The sequence below is a fragment of the Perna viridis genome, chromosome 7 (genome assembly GCF_037379345.1).
Source record: "Perna viridis isolate PV_CMFRI_1.1 ecotype Kerala chromosome 7, ASM3737934v1, whole genome shotgun sequence".
NCBI lineage: Eukaryota > Metazoa > Mollusca > Bivalvia > Mytilida > Mytilidae > Perna > Perna viridis.
Genome location: NC_142451.1, coordinates 18,938,316 through 18,956,147, shown reverse-complemented (window position 1 = coordinate 18,956,147; position 17,832 = coordinate 18,938,316). Strand labels below are relative to the sequence as shown.

Sequence of the window (17,832 nt, the reverse complement as noted above, 5' to 3'; positions counted from 1 at the left end):
TCTTTCGAATCTGTTCAAAGTTATGATTTTTCAACTTTATACACTACACTTCCACAATAATCTCATAAAGCATCTTATCAAGTGGTCATTTTATAGATCGGGATGTGAATATATTTGTTCGAATTCGTTTAGATCATTTTAGTAATGAAAAACATATTGCATGAATTATGATGTACCGTGATTTTCAACCCCACATTGGAAGAATTAGGATTGATTTTACATACGATGGGGACGACAAAACTTTTTGCAGGTTTAAACTGGTCTGGAACTGGTATGTCAGTTAACTGCTAGTAGTCCTTAGTTTGTACATTTGTTTAATTTATATTCAGTTTCTTTATTTCTATGAAGTATGTTTCTTGTTACTTGAGTATATAGGGACAACTCTTTCGGTGTACCTGTGTATAATGATATTTTGGGGTCAGCTGCAGTGTGTCATGTGGTATGAGGATTTCTTCGTCGCTCTTGGAAGACCAATGGGTGGCCTTGTGCTTACAGCTTTATCCCGGTGGGTTGTTGTCCCTTTGACATGTACATCAGACCATTCTCGATATACTGGTACTTTAAATGGCTGGCATAAGCAGTTGATTGACGCAAAAACAGAATCAAGAATCAAGTGACCTTAAGATTTATAAGACAAGATACGTTTTATCACAATCATGGTTCCGCAGGGGGTAAAGTCGATACAATGGATCATATCAGTTATTAAAAAACGAACAAGTTTACAATTAACATTCATATATATATATTTGACAGTTCTAACATCGTTGGGAATTTTTCAGACCCTTCTATAAGTTTACGTTATCTTCCCTGTATCAATTTGATCCGATGGAGCAGTGTAGAGAATAGAGTCGTCACATTCTGAGACGTTGTATAATATTGATTTGTTGTGACATGCATCATTAATTTGATCCTCTATCCTACATAATAACACCTAGATGAACTGTCCCGTACTACCATACATCGTGTACTAAGTTACAGCCCTAGATTAATCCTACGAGGAGGAATCACCCGGCCAGCGAAAGCTATATTTTTATATAGCCTAGCTGGCCGAGTGGTCTAGGGCGCTGGACTTAGTGCAGGCGGTGTTGCCATAGATGTCACAGCGGTACGAGTTCGAGTCCCGCGGAGGGAACGACTTTCTAACATCGTTGGGAATTTTTCAGACCCTTCTATAAATATATATATATATATATATATATATATCGCAAAAAACGTGCATATGATGAGCCTAGTGATGCCAAACATTGTTCATACACTAGAGCAAACTAACAGAAGCAAAATTATTACAAAGCGATCCTAGACCAGTTAGATTTAATAAATACAAGATCCACAACTCGAGGATTATCAATAAAAATGGATAGAAGGAAACGTTAATCTTTCTTTTAAAAATATCTAATTCAATCTATAGGGGACATGGATCTTGAACTACATTAAAGACTTCTATACGAAAGCCTTACTTAAAAAAAAACATTTGGCTGATATATATAAATCCTTGGCTGGTGCAAGAAACATTATTGAAATTCATGTTGGGACGAACTGCCTTATGTGTCGAATCGACTGTCTGGCCATCCAAACTAAAGAGTCGTTGTGTCGTTACTTCTAATTGGATGGTAAAAATAGAAAGCGAAAACAGAACTGACAGTGACAGTTGCCGCAAATTTATTTGATAACACATCAATCTTTCTATGGTAAAACACGATATCCAATTTACATTTTAACTTATGTTTTAAATTTAATGTTAGGAAGCCAATGAACTTAAGTACGAGTGAAGTCTGATTCATTAAGTAAATATACGGAGGCGTTGCCTAAAAAAGTATAAGCCAGCACAGCATAATTTTCTATAGCAGTACAGGCTTTGCTGTAATCCGTTTGGGTTTTGTGATTCGGGATCCGGAGCTGTTTTCTGATTTCAGTGGGCACTAAAATCAGAAAACATCTCGGGACACTGAATCCCAGAAGAGATTAGGTTTAGCTGTAAATAATAAATAGTTGCATGACTATGAGTACTTACTAAATTAGTCTGCTGAAAACATTGACTGGTAGCTCCAATAAGGTAACATGTGTATATAAATACATGTATATTAAAATAGAATATATGAAATACAGGTGCATATAACCAAAAACCTCAATAAAACATGCTTGTGAGTGGTATAATTTCTCCCAATATTATTTAAATATACTTGAAGTAAGTTTTTCATGAAAAAAAATAGTTTTATTAATATTTCAACACTTTTTAGCTACTCTATGTAAGTCTATACTTTGAAATTAGTCATGTGTCTTTCGGATGTCTTGTTGATTATTATAGACTTTCATTGAGTAGTTAGAAGTGTTATGATATGCATCTGAAAACAACTTTTTTAATGAAAAAAATAATGAATATTTAAATAGCAGTCTTTATAAAAATTAGACAGAAGGTGATTCATGCATGTCAAAATCCCACCAAATTCACTTATATTCTTTGTTCAGGAACCGTTATAGATCACATAACCAGTCTTAGTTCTATATTTGGGGGTAGCATTTTTGAGATAAAATTTATATAGATTGCTCATGAAATTAGCACTTTGCAAGAGTTATCGTTCTTGACCTGGTTTGATTTGGTTGGTTTTAGTGGGAAGTTAGTGTAGTTTTCTCAATATTACAGATCTAAATACAGAAAGGACTATTGTCACATAAAATGTAGCATATGTAGACAAAAAAACATTGTCTGATCAATGGGTTTTTCTACACCATGAATCACTTTACCATAGACAGTGTCTGAATTTTACATGGACTGATACTTAAATAACATAGGAATCAATTATACTACAGAAACCATATTTCATTGAGATTTTCAGATGAACCTGTTTTTTTCACCTGGTTTTCTGGATAAAGACAGGTTTTTGGTTATTTGTTGTACCAAATGTTGACATTTAAATATTGTTGGTCTTCAGAACTGAGGACAGTGTAAACATTGTATGTACTTCCATCCCTCTTTTGCTATTTAAGTTAGACTTTTAGGTGTTCAAGAAATCATTTTAGTTTCGTTTTGTTTTTTATTCTTCTTGACCTCAAATCTTTTGAAGATTTGAGGGACTTCTTTTGCCATGAAAAATGATGTTCAGTAATAAATTTGCTGTAAAAAAAAATTAGTTTTTGTGAACTTTGTTAAGATACATTAAATGTGTTATGCATAATCTATTTAACACACTAATAAAGACACTTTTCAGTCAAAATATTCATCCTTTCATCAATATTTTATCATTGATAGGCAGGAAGTGAAAAGCAGTAATTTTAACAAAGTAAAATTGGCAGGAAAATTCAAATTAAAATTAATAAAAATTAGTTTAAAAAATTAATAAAAAGCATCTATTTTTTTTTCTTCAAAATCTTGTGTATATCTAAGAAATTATTTTCTAAAGTAGAATTTTTTAATGTAATTGCAAATTAATTTTGGAGAGGTTTACAAAAATGTGAATGAAGTTGGATGCTATTTAACTATTGATCTAAAGATCATTGTCATATATTTAGGGGTACTCCAACAAAATCTGTGAAAAATTTAGAATCTCCTACATAAATACGTTAGATTTGTGGCAGGCATTTGGTAGCAATTACCATATTTTTTGTAAAAATATAAAATAAAGTTTTTTTACACGAAAAGAAATTTGTTGTCATGTAAAAATCACAATATGAGACATTGTCAGTGGGGGAGATATATCCCACAAGAACTATTCACAAGATTTACAGGTTTGCATATCTCTGAAATCAGTATTAAAAATTAACATTCAGTTCAAACATTTCAGAAAAAAATCAGTTCTAAATTATATGAGAAATGTAAATTTATGATCACAGTTTCAATTTACATCATGTTATCTTTGAGATTGAGTGTATAGTACTTTTTTTCACAAGAATCAAAACCTCCAGTGCTAACAGCACTAGGATTATAATTATTGGGGATACTTATGTTATTTTACAATTTTCTCTGCAACATATTACTTCCATAGGACAAATTTTTGTTCTCATCGTTCTGTACCCTGCTTACTTGCATGTGCATGTTGTAGAAGAGCTCTCTGATCTTGCTGCAGCTTTTCCACAGCTTGAGCTGTGCTAGCTATTAGGTTCCCATTTCAACAAATTAGATTTCATACCATTTATCAATTTGCCATGTTTGTTAAGGATTTTTTTATCAGTTGGAGGAGACGGCCAAAGACAATTCAAATATTTGTATAATGATTGGAAGAACAGGTCAGGGTTCAATATACATTGCAAGGTTTTATCAAGATCTTTTTAACCAGAAGTAGATTTTTTGAAAATGTCTGAGAGTAGTTCCAAAAAAAATGTCTGAGAGTAGTCCCAAAAAAATGTCTGAGAGAAGTTCCAAAAAAATGTCTGAGAGTAGTTCCATAAAAAATAGCATAGATGTCTTCTAAACATTTTATCTAGCCTGCATTTTTTTACTAGTTCTAAAGCTCCAATGGATCATAATGTAGTATTTTGCTTGGAAGTAAATTTCTCAAGTGTCAGTAATATGAGGAAGGTATTAGGCTTTAAAGTGAGTGAAGCATTGAATAGGGTCACCTTTAAATGACTACATCATATTGATTACATGTACCACTTTTAATAAATTTAAATTTTGATATAGTTTATTTTCATCTATGGGAGTCAGCAAAAGATATTCCAAGTATTTGTAAATTTATCAATTAAACAGTTTCAGAGATCAGTAAGGAATACCTGGTTTTATCACAACCTGAAAAAGGTACTTAAAATGTCTGAGGAATTCCGAATGAATAACATATGTCTTTGAAACGATTTGTCTAATCAATGTCTTTCACTATATCTCAAAGCTTCAGTAGATTTTGCTTTTACAAAAGTTTTTCAATGTGTCAATATGATCAATTTTTAAATGCATTTTATACATCTAAGAGTGACTGGATTTGGTATTTACAACGGTTAACAACAGTGGGTGTCCTCTTGGTTGCAGCTGTGGCCATGAGACTACTGAAAACTATAAATTTACCGCTTGTTCATGTGTCACTCCTGTTTGTGATGATTGTCTAGTGATCAGTTGCGATAAATAGAAACATAAAGTGGAAGCCTAAGGTAAAGCAATGCTGAACTCTTGAATAAATTTGATTCTGAAATGACAGTCACAGTAGTTTTTACCTTATTCATCCAAACCTTTGGTGACTGGAGAGATTTTTTTTCAGGTGAATTATTAATCATGACATGACAGAGAAATCAGACAGAGATGGTCATCCAGTTCCAAAGAAACTAAAATCCTCTGCATCAATGGTTTGTTCATTCGTTAGGTTTGTCAATAAAACAACCTATAATGTAGATACTATTTGGATCAATTACGAAGGTCAAAGGTCAAGGTACAAGACATTACGGCCCAATGAATTTGTGGATGTCAACACCTATGTAGGTCATCCTTGGATATTTTTAGATGCAGACACAGGAAATCGTATGGTGGTCCAAATGAAGGAAGTGTTTGAGTCAACTGAGGGATGGAAAGCTGAAGATAACCTACCACCACAGAGAAAGATTTATAATATTACCTTGCCTTGTAAGTAACTAGTGATACAAATAAAATGCTATGAAATATGTTTACAAGCAATCAATACATTAAATATTCATACCTGCCTCAAACAAAGTTTGGGGATATATAGGTTTCAGCTTGTCTGTCTGTCTGTCTATCCACAGCTATTTACTAAGCAGCTTGCAGCATTGTTATGAAACTTTGTTGGATGTAATATAACCACATGGAGATGTGCATACTGCCAGGAATTTAAGTTTGGGCAAAAAATTGTAGAAATGATGGCTGATGGACTTAAGTGTTTTTTTTTAACAATATTTGGTCTGATGTATTGTCTGTAATTCTTCCGCAACAACGTGCAGGATTGTTATGAGTCTTTGTGGTGTGTAGAATTATCATATTTGGATGTGCATATCATCTGGAATTTATGTTTGGGGAAAAATTGTAGAAATGAGAGCTGTTGGACTTAGGCTTTTTTCAGCAAATCTTGGGTCTGATGCAGTCATATTGTGCTATTGTGTTGTAAACAACAATAATAGTACTAGTTTCTGTTTGGAGCTGAGTATTTTAGAATGACAGCACAATTGCGTGTCAAAAGTGCTTAGTCTATCCCCCATAAAAATTGTGTCCTATATGAATTGTGTGTCCACACTGGTCCCCAAATGTACAGGGTTAAACATGCTGCAGGGACTGTTAGGGGAAATGTCTCATATAAAACAGTTTCAAAGTATGTTGGACCAATTTTAATACATGTACCTTTAGTTTTCAGTTCTTTAGTCACTGCTAATCGATGTTAAACAGCTGTTGGAATATAATCTGTATCCTCTTGTTCTTTTATAATGTTTCTGTCTTAAACAAGTGGCTGTAAATGTTGTATTTCCCTGACCTGTACATTAAAAGTTCTAAGAGTGAAATCTGACATTTTATAACATATTTTCGTAAGGAAAGAATTTTGTGAACAATAGAATAAAATGAGTATTACTTGGTGTGTTTAAAAAATATAAACCAGTATATGTATTTGTGTGTTTCAGTATACCCTTTGAAAGAGCGTTGTTTGCAATACTTGACAAAGAGAATCAGACAGGAGGACATAGAGCACTTAGAATTGCCCCGTGATGTACAAACTGAGCTTGAGAATAAATTCGATGCCATCAGAAATAGGACTAGAACTTCCACATGAACTTAAAACAAATTTGATAGACAGTTTATGCCATGGGTGTTATGAGTAAGACTTAATGACAGATAGACACATTCCACATGTGTACACCATATACTTAACAATAAGTTACATGTATATTTATAGCACAGTCTTACGAGTTATTCAAATAGACTTTGAGCCGGGAGGGCAAGAAGTCTATTTGGATAACAAGGAAGGCGATGGTTAAATGATTTAACATGAATTGACAACACCCATTATTCAATAACTGACCAATGAGAGATATACAGGCACAGGTAGTGCATGTTCTTGTTCTGCACTGACTCATTATCGTCAGAGACGGAGTTGTCCATGTGCAGTATTTATGCTAATGAGGTTGGATATTGCATTGCTGTTTTTCAGTTGAGCTCTATGGGAACATGTGACCTTTCATGCAATATCATACAAGATTTCTAGTTAGAGCATACTTGGTCTTCCTCTCATATTTATTTGGGAAAAAGAACAAAGGAAAATCTCAATTCATGTTACAATATGGAAAGTTTCATTCCAATCAATTGAGAAGTGTTCCAAAGAAAAGGTCAAATTTAGAGCAAACTGTTTTAATGTAAATACTTGTAATTATAATACTGTTTGCATGAAATTCATATTTGCTTATTTTTGCACCAAACAGTTTTTAGGTGTACTTGTGTATACATGTATGTTTCAATTTGGAAGTTGATAGCCAAAACAGAGTACAAGCATTGTTTTCTAATATTTTGGGCTTTATGTTTACATATTGTGCATGTTGTGCCATTCTTCCAAATAATGAAGCCTCCTTACCATAAATACAAACACTCCACACAATATCTACATGCACTGAGTAAGGGCCTTTAATCAAACAATTATTTACAGAAATGTACTTCAAGCTTTTACTAATCCTGCAAAAGAGCTTGTTCTTTTTTATGTTTTTTTTTTAAACTGTCAAACAGTTTCTTAATTGCTGATTAAGATATACTCTATCCTTAGGTCTTTACATTATTATTGTTTTAACTAAATAAACTGAAGTAAAATATAGCTGGGCTAACTGTATAATTTAGTATTTGTATTTGTCAAGTCCAATTTGAGTGAATATTAATAAGTAAGACCAATATTGAATGCGTCAATATAAGACTTCCCATAAGCTCCATTCAGTCATATTATATCTTTTCTCATCCATCTTTTATTCTAGGGCCAAATAGTCTTTTTTCCTGCTACCAACAAGAAAGGATAGGGTAGGTACATAGGGAATTTGTTTTATTATTTTTAAATATTTTACATGGAATTAATGGGGAAACAACTTAGACCTTAACAATGCTTGAGCCAAAATAACAGTAAAATGTTTTGGGTAGGCACATTTTAGGATAGGTAGGGTAGCAGGAATCAGACATTTTATATTTTTGGGTGTAGTTTATGTATGATGTTTAATTGTTTAATTCTTGACCATTTTGTCCTCACATTTGTCAATTTTGTTTTACTATAGATATATACTGTTATAAATTAAATTTTTTTAAACTGTTGTGCTTTTAAATGTTTTTTCTATGAGAAGCCCTCCTAAAAATGTTGTTGTCTCCCTTTGTATAATTCCAAACAGTCATTATGAATAAATACACTAAAATGGTTCTGTCCTATTAATCAACTGTAAAATATCATAACTTCTTAAATTGGAACTTTTAAAATTTATATTAAAAGTTTTATTTAAAATTTAATATTAACTTTCTGGCAGATTTTATCTGTATTTTATATCATATCAGAAGATTTGTATCACATGAATAATTTTATTAGCATGAGGCAATGGATCAGATAATTAAAAATATCAAGGTATAATATGGCTGTGATGAAAAACTTACATGAATTGTTTAGGTAGGGCTACTGATCTTGCAAGTTGTCCCTTTGAAGGCACTTGCAAACTTAGAAACAATGTACATGTATATGGCAAATATGCTTTCAATTTGTTTCTTAATGTAAATAAAGGATAAAAATAAAGCCAAAAAATAAGTGATTCTCTCAAAGGCTGTCAGACAGCCAGTGTTTGAATTCTTAATATATCTCTAGCCATTTAGCTTGTCAAGTATTGATCTAACACATTCTATTCAAGGTCACCTCAAGGGTCATCAGGATATCCACTTGGTGTTTATAGATTTGCAGCAATCATTTTTTGTCTGAGGAATGTTTCCTCAGTAAATCATCAATAATACATTTATTGTACATGTAAACCTATGACCACGTACAGTCACTACATGTATGTAATACTGTTTTAATGATCACAATAATACATAGCGCTCTTGACTATATTTAAAATACATGTATATTGCCAGAAAATATCAAATTAATTTGCAGGGTAGGAAACTTGCTCAAACTCTAGCCAGTCCTGAATACAATTTTTCAATATACATGTGTATTTACTAAATGGTTATATCGATTTTTGCTAAAATTAGCTAGCCCTACCAAAAAATAGCCAGTCTCTGGCTGGCAGACAGGCTACTATTTCCAACTCTGTTATTTGACAAGCTTTAGGAACAGTCAGATTGCAAGGGATCCCAGAGCTAATCTGATTTTTGTGGAGCGAATACAAATAAATATATATGTATTGATATTTTCGGCAATGTTCATGTATTGTTTTTATCCTTCAACTTCATTTTCTGAATAAAACATGCAAAGTATGCCCAAAATAGACGACATAACTTATGACTAATTTTACACTTACAATTTTTTGTGAAAAGGACCACATGTTTTAAGTAAAAATGTGGAGGATAAGGCACAATCACTGAGAAATTGAATTTTGTGATTCTTAAGGAGGTAGACCTAGGGTATGGGACATAACTCATGAAATCAGTAATATGTTTGTATTATATTCAATTTCACCAAAGCCTCTCAAGCTTTTGTTTGAAGCAGAATAAAATGAATCCAAGTTAATTAGATGCTTACATAGGATTGATTTAAAATGCTGAATATAAACGTTTGAATGTTTTTTAAGAGTTGTGTCCCTTACCCTAAGTCTACCGCCTTAATAAGGACCAATAGGACAACCTAGAACAATTTTAGGTAAAGTGTCATGGCTTTTGAAAAGGACTGGGTAATCAAGATAAAAAAAGGCAAATTTGAAGGTATAATATATGAAGAAACAAGCGTTTTTTAAAAACTTTGTATGCATTGCTTATTCCTTTTGTCAAATAATTGAAATTGCAAACTTCAAAGTTCAATCCCCACTACCATTTTTATTTAAAGAAACAATTCATCACAATCCTAACATCAAGCTGTATCAAGCTTGAATGTTGCATATATAATAGCCTAAATTGTTCTAGTTCATCACATGCTTTACTTTAGTTGACCTTGATGTGACTAGTCGTTATAGACTATAATGTCTTACTTTCTTGGACCTTGTTGTTAATTGTCCTTATAAGCTATAATGGCTGACTTCTGTGGACCTTTGTGTAACCAGTCATTACAGATTATAATGATTTACTTTTGTGGACCTTGATGTAACTAGTTGTTACAGACTATAATGTCTTATTTTCGTGAACTCTGATGCAACTAATCTTTACAGACTATAACGTCTTACTTTCGTGGACCTTGATGTAACTAGTCGTTACAGACTATAATGACTGACTTTCGTGGACCTTGATGAAACTAATCATTACAGATTATAATATCTTACTTTCGTGGACCTTTGTGTAACTAGTTATTACATACTATAATGCCTTACTCTCATGGACCTTAGTCTAAATAGTCGTTGTGGATTAAAATGCTTTACTTTTGTGGACCTTGATGTAACTAATCGTTATAGACTATAATGTCTTACTTTCGTGGACCTTTGTGTAACTAGTTGTTATAGGCTGTAATGTTGTACTTTAGAGAACCTTGGTGTAATTAGTTGTTATAGACTACAATGTCTTTAGTGGACCTTTGTGAAACTAGTCTTTAACAGACCATAATGCCTTACTTTCGTGGATTTTTGTAACTAGGCCTTGTAGACTATAATGACTGTCTATTATGAGCCTTGGTAAAAGTAAGGAGTAATATGTATATACATGGGGATGTTTTATTTAATATTTTGCGATATTAGAACAGATTGTGTGTTATTACTTATACGGCTATGTACCTGTACATATCTTCTTGAGGCGAAGTACCAGTACTGGTATTAAATCTGGGAAAATCTTTAAAAATATATAAACAAAAAAAAAAGACTTGAAGTAACTGATTAAGTAGGTTTAATAAGACTTTTCTGCCATGTGAAGTAGGTTGTTCCAATCTGTTAAATTATTGCAGTACTGCGAAAATATATGCCAGTACCAATAAATAAATTAAATGTTGAATTGTTGGACTTGTTTCTACCCAAAACCACTTTTGAAAGGTGAAAGTTAATCCCTCCTGATCTTTATCTGTCGGTTTTCGATGTGGGAACTTAGCAGAAAGTATAAACAAGTACAAGGAATACTTGTGTCAAATTTTAAAGTATTTAGCAGGGATGTGATTGAAATATTTATGTCACTTAAATCACGAAAAGTTGACACGTTTTTCAGTTTCTTCCTAGTAAGATGTATTAAAGTACTCGAAGGCGCGATAAAAGGGGCATTGTTCTTACAACTACCTTTTTTTGATGATGCAATATTCAACTATTGTAGAACAAATGTAGCGTTTATAAAATATTAATAATATTTTTATGACCTTACATTTTAGAGGGGTTAAATTGTATATGCTAGGGGTTAAACTCCATTAGTTTTACCTTGAATTAAATATTTTTATCAGTAACAATTTCTTAATCTTCTAATGCGACAAGATATTGATACAAGGCCTGATAATGTCATTCAATATTTAATTTAAATCGTACATTAATTTGTTTATTTGCTCAAAATTAATAAGCTATTGATAGTAATTTGTGGGAAAAGAATGGCTGTTCGTTTTACTACTTTTAAAAGGACTGTGGGAACTGACCAACGTGGAATGTTGGATACAAAACAACTGATGGGAACATGCTAAGACCTAAACCTTTGCTAGATTCACACGAATATTACTCGCTTGGCTGCTAATAGGTCACAAAGTTTATCTTATTCCAATACCATGACTCGAGTACTCTTAGTTCAAAAAATAAATTTGAACTAAGCAGTAACTGATGGATTATTTTAGTTTTCGTTAAAATCTTGGGCATGTTTTATGTTATGACACTTGTAAATCAACGGACTACTTGAACAGTGTCAGAGTTCTGAATGATTTGCCAACATAAATTTCACATAACGAATGAATAATTTCTTTATTTTGACTTGGGTGGTGCAGTACTTTTCATTTTTTTTATAGATTTAATGCTAGAAATTTAAAGTATCAGATTGTGATGAAAACGTGCGTTATTTGCATGTATATCAAGTACATGCGAGCTTTTTCTGTAGGATGTACAAATGTATAAGAAAACTCACACCTATTAAAAAGAACAAATAAAAGATCTAATTAATTTTAGTTTTATGATTATGATCCTTTTTTTTATTTAAATATGGCAGTAGGAAAGTTGTTGATATTTACATTTATTATTTCTTTTTTAACTGTATAGAATGGGTGGATCCAGTTAGGGTTACAAATGCTTTGATAAAACATTAGTTTGAAAGGACATTTGTCCCTTTTTACAACAGTATTTATTTTCAATAGCATTGATTGATATTAAATACCAAAGGCATTTAAAAATTGAAGGAGTGCAATATATTCATATGAGTGTATTGTGTCCATTTACTCGGTACGGGACACACGTTACTACATTCTCATGTGAAAAATACCAAACTTTGTATAGTATTGACCTTACACATTGTTAAGGTAGATGACCCCAAGTTCCGAAAGCGTTCAGATTCATCGAGTCATTATCACATTTAAAGTTTATCATTCATCAGATTATTCTAAGTTTTTATGTGAATTTACAATTTTTATATCACGTGAGGCGGCGAAGAATACTGATTACAAACAAAAGATCCTTTGGGTGGAATTAATGCAAATAATATTAAAGAAAGCCGTAAGGGAGATATAGTTATATTGATGGGAAAAATTTATAGTCATAATAAGAACAGAAATATTACTTTATTTGATATTGTACGTGTCAATTAATTAATTAATTGAAATATCCGTGTACCTATTGAAAACTTTCAACTATGGAAACTAATAAATTTTCCATATAAAAATCTTATAATTCTTTATCCATTAAAACAATAATAAGAAACCCACTTAAAAAGAGATTGATTGGACGTAAATCTCTACATATTTCGTAACAACATGTAAGTGTGGGAAACATTTGCGAAATGGGTAAATGAAAGCAATTGTTGGCCCTGGAAATGAAGGAAATCTTGTAAAAGGCGGTCGATTGTTCCTGAGTCCCATTCTGTTAATTGTAGAGAAACGTAGTGTTAAAAAAAAGTCATTCATTTATTCTTATTCTCTTCATTGTGGTTATGGTTTGAATCTGAATATGTCCGCCCGGGAAATAAATGTTGCTTTGTACACCTATTTAAAACAACCTGTTGATAAACAAATGAGAACACGTCTTTATTCGTTATCTATATGTATGTTGATCTGTATAAATGCGATTTTGTGTTATCTGATAATTTTCTAACATTTAACCAAATTTTAAGACATATGTAATCGCTTTCACGCGAGTTTTAACTAGATAGACGACGTTTAGTATTGTTTCCGTAAAGTGTTCACATGGAAAGGGAAGGGCGTAAACATTTTTGCAATCTTGTTATGCAATTTTTAACTTACAATTGAATTTGAGAAGTTGTGAATTTTATCTGGAATTAAGTTGGTTGGATAACGTGCTTGAATTGAAGAATATCGAGTATTCTTTCTCTCTTGAACACAACAAAACGGTCATTGGCATTCGTGTGCATGGCTATGTCAATCTCAGGCTTAAGGATAATAAAATAAATGAAAAAGTGAAAGTTAGTAATTGCCCTGTTGAATACAACAACAAAAATATAACAAGCAGTTAGCAAGGATCTTGTTGCAAATGAAAGGCTTCAGCCGAATATTTGCTCAATATTTCCCAAAGTTTGCACGAAATTAACAAAATTTTCCATCAAAAGGAGGGGTTCCGAACCGAATCCTCTACTGAATCTACCATTGAGTCAAATAAGATGAAATAAAACGGGTTTAATCCACGATAAAAAGTAAGCCAACCCCTCTAAAACCGAATGGTTCCTCCTCAAGGTGCACAATACTGAATTATCGACGCGACGAAATGGTGTCCTTTTGTACACTCAAATTCGAAATCTTTTTTTTTTTAATTTCATAATAGAACGATAATCTGTGGTTTATTTGTATCTAAATAAAGATAAGAAAGCGAGCTGTGGTAGGTTTGAAGTTGTTTAATATTTACAAGACTTGCCAGTTACAAATTTTAAATTTCATTTTGCGGTTTTGTGGTCACACGTAATAACGTTAATTTTAATCCGAGGTTACAGAGTTAAATACCTCAAATTGCACAAGATTTTAAACCATTTCGGATTACAACTTCTTTACATAAAAACTTACTTGACGCAGAATTATTACATTTGCATAAACTAAATTACAAAACTGTAACTCAAGTCAACTTTAATATGCTTTCTGCATGCTTACCTTTTAGTGACGTACTTCGATGATAAAGTGATTTTTTTTGAAACATGAATACGCACTTTTCATAAAATTAGCGTATACCTTTTTTGTTTGGCACATAAAAGAAGCAAGAAATTTCTGACCTATTTAAAAGCCCATATCATATTAATTGGAAAGACTTGGGATTTACACTTTTCACTTCCAAAAGGCCACTAAAATGGACTCCAAATAACCGTCGGTATATTTTTAAGATCTTTTATTCTTTTTCTTATATTTGTCGTCCTTGTTTCTAGGAATTTAATTTTGTTTATAAGCCTTTACATCTCAGATTCATTAAGTTGAGAATGAGACCGTTTAATTTCATTTTGTACCAAATAATGGATTACTGAAAGCGCATTCTCAAATATTTGTCTTGTTTGGACTGGCTAACAGCGAAACCGATTAATCTACATTCACTTCATGCCGAAGCACTTGAAACATTTTTTGCTAGCCTGTTAAAAAGGTTCTAAGGTCAATTTCCTGAAAAAAAGACTAACTGATTAGCAACAATTTTCTCACGATGTTCGATTAGTCGTGTATTAATACAGGACTAGCTAACAAATCAATATTGAAACAATCAGGACAAAAATAATCATTTAACCGTTCTCGCTGAAACGTTAGTTTTATTCTGTAGTCAGCACAACTACATGTCGAAATCAATGGATCAAAATTTATGTGAAAAGCAAATTAAAGGCAATTTTAACAGATCCCGTGGGAAACTGTTGTGGTCTTGCATGTAAAAATATTTTAGTTGTGTTAGCGAATTCATTAACATGTTCTGGCGATACACTTGATAAAATTAATGGTACTTACAATTATCGACAATTAATTCTTTAGTTGATTTACACGAAAACATGTTCACAGACTTTTTCGAACATAGCACACACTTTGTTTATTCAGATGGTGAAATTTTGCTGTACTCGGAGGAACCAATATAGCTTTTTAGAGAAAAATTAACCAAGGGGGGATATCAGGCGTTAAGTTAAATGTTAACTGGTATATATATATGTAAAATAATATCTCCTCACATTTCACCTGTAATGCTACATGCATTCATTCCGACGGAGAACAAAACTGCATTAATACCCGACCTTCTGGAGTTAGTATATTCTTTGAAAAATATGCAGGTTATTTAAATTATGAGAGGTAGCGATCTTAACAAAAAACTAGACATGACATAACTTTGTAGTACTGAATTTCGTAAGTGTGAATTTGATATGATGAATTAAAATCCTTGTTATTTTGTCTCTCTCGGACAACATTCCAGTGGAGACTACTTACTACATACAAACTGGTTCTCACAAGATTTTTTTTTTAATTTTAATGTTTCAACGATGCCAAATTTAAAAGAAAAATTCTTCAAGGAATTTTTGTTTCATTCTCACCCTTATTGACTATAAAATGTTAAATTATACACCAATCTTGACAATAATTAATTCAAGTGTTCAGTTTTTTTATACAGTGAGATAACCCGATAACAGTAGCTTCTTGATCCTTCTCTGGTATGTGATATCTACACTTATTTTAACATACTTGAATAGACATTTAAATTTTGATAGAATTGCTGGAAATAATTTTCCCATGTCAGTGATTTTTACTTAGATAATAAATTATATTACGTTTTCTTTTTTGATTTGTAAAGGGGCGTGTCTTTACACAAGTCACTCAAAGTGTAACCCATTCAAACTACGTTTAAACCATGGACAACTACGGGAGATATTGACATAGCTTTTCCCACGCTCTAAAGCTATCGTGAATCAAATAAAGTTATATACTAAGCTGGCCTTGGGCCAACCAATGACGATCTACACTAGCCTGGGAATTTCAACGATCTAAATTTTATTTTTCATTTGCTTAAATGGAATGGCAATGAACACGCCGGGAAATAAGTACCAAAGGGGATTTTTAGATGCAGTTCGAAATGGCGACACTGTTGAGCTTAAAAAAATTCTTGAATCACGAGAAGGAAAAGTGAATGTGAACTCATTTGACAATGAGGGACAAACTGCACTGCATCAGAGTTGTATGAATGGTAATTTGAAGCTTGTCAAATTATTGGTGAAATTTGGAGCCGATATTAGACTAGCTAATAGTGATGGTTGGAATCCGCTGCATATTGCAGCTTATAGTGGACACCAGGACATAACACTCTACCTACTACACGCACACAGAACTATACCACCGAACCGGTGATTCCACGTGATCTATATCTGTGATTTCCTGTTATCGTTGTTAATTTTGTTGACAATGCCAGTATGATTATTTTTGTTATTTGTGTTAATCGCAATAATTTTCGCGAGTTCTACAGACCGGTCCAATATTTACTACCTCCATTCTAACACATGATTGATGTAGTTTGTCAAAGGTGATTTCAAATACTCAGATGTTCTTCCAAGGAGTTTTATAAGCTATTTACTGAATTCGGAAGTTTGAACAATTGTTATCTAGCAACCATCTATATAATTCTAAGCACTTGAAATCGCTGTTTTAAGTGACATTCACAAGGAAAGTATCTGACCTAGTTCTCTGTGAAGTATTTCTCAAAGGACCCCGTGTAATATTGCATTTAAGCAGAAATCGACAACAAAGGAACAACCTTAAAAACTATTTTCATTTAAACCCCACTGTGATGTTAAATATTCAACTCGACTTAGACGAGAAATACACTTTAAAAACAGTTAAAATAATTTTTCAAGGCAGCCACGCGTGAGAACCAATTTAATACCAAGGTAGAAAAACTTACAGTTTATTCAGCTGACACTGAGTGTATTATGTCTATGTAGCAACACCCCCTTTGGGCACTTGCATTTGTACATGTATGTTAAATTACATAATCTTAATCGCCTCCTTTACAATGCTTATTTTAACATTGATATGTAATTCGGGGTAAAGAGCCATTGACAAAGGCCTGCCAACTAAACATTTTAACTTATTTGAACACTTAACACAATGTAACATTATTTGATAATGTCCCGGGGGAATGGTTTTGCTAGAAATAAATCTGGGGCAAAAAGCAGGGGGAAGTTGGGCATTAGCGCATTGTTTGTAACTTAGGTGGTTGGGACATTAGTTGAATTGTGCAAAAATCTTTCCTTATGGTTGATTCTTTACTCTCTCTGGGTTAATCTTCATTTGTTTAAGGTGGTATGCTTTATTTAAATGAATACTTTCTCGTCAACGGTCTGCTCGTCGCCTACCTTAAATCCAGGGGATGTCTTTTCAATCTATACCCTTCAATTGTAGACCCAAGGTGCTATATATTTTAAGTTGTCAAGATGTCTTTCATTGAAATTTTATTTTGTTCAGTGTTATGTTATTGATAAATGGTATTTTAATACTTTCTTGTAAAATGTTGTAAAACCTATTAAAATGTAAGACTTTTAAACATTTGTTGTTGAGGTATTTTATTTATGTGTATCTATGTTGACATTCTTTCCATTTTTATAACCACCCAGCCTAACGTGTGTACGTACTCTGCGGCTAAGGTACCAAGGTTCAGCGTAGGTCATGGGATGTATGCCAGACGTTCGAATAAGTGTATGTA

The 17,832-nt window shown here is 32.5% G+C and overlaps 1 protein-coding gene across 2 annotated transcripts; it reads left to right on the top strand.

The window, feature by feature from the left end:
• The first annotated feature begins 1,563 nt into the window (after positions 1–1,563).
• On the top strand, positions 1,564–17,673 carry LOC148611667 (von Hippel-Lindau disease tumor suppressor-like). 2 transcript variants are annotated; one of them, XM_088592442.1, is made up of 4 exons: positions 1,564–1,688; positions 5,184–5,542; positions 6,544–6,737; positions 15,931–17,673. In XM_088592442.1, the coding sequence occupies exons 2-3, from the start codon at positions 5,203–5,205 to the stop codon at positions 6,690–6,692; spliced, it is 489 nt and encodes a 162-aa protein (XP_088448568.1). In that variant the 5' UTR covers positions 1,564–1,688; positions 5,184–5,202; the 3' UTR covers positions 6,693–6,737; positions 15,931–17,673. The 2 variants fall into 2 exon arrangements, with proteins under 2 accessions (XP_088448568.1, XP_088448567.1); XM_088592441.1 differs by lacking the exon at positions 15,931–17,673 and having other exon boundaries at positions 6,544–8,202.
• Positions 17,674–17,832: the final 159 nt, after the last annotated feature.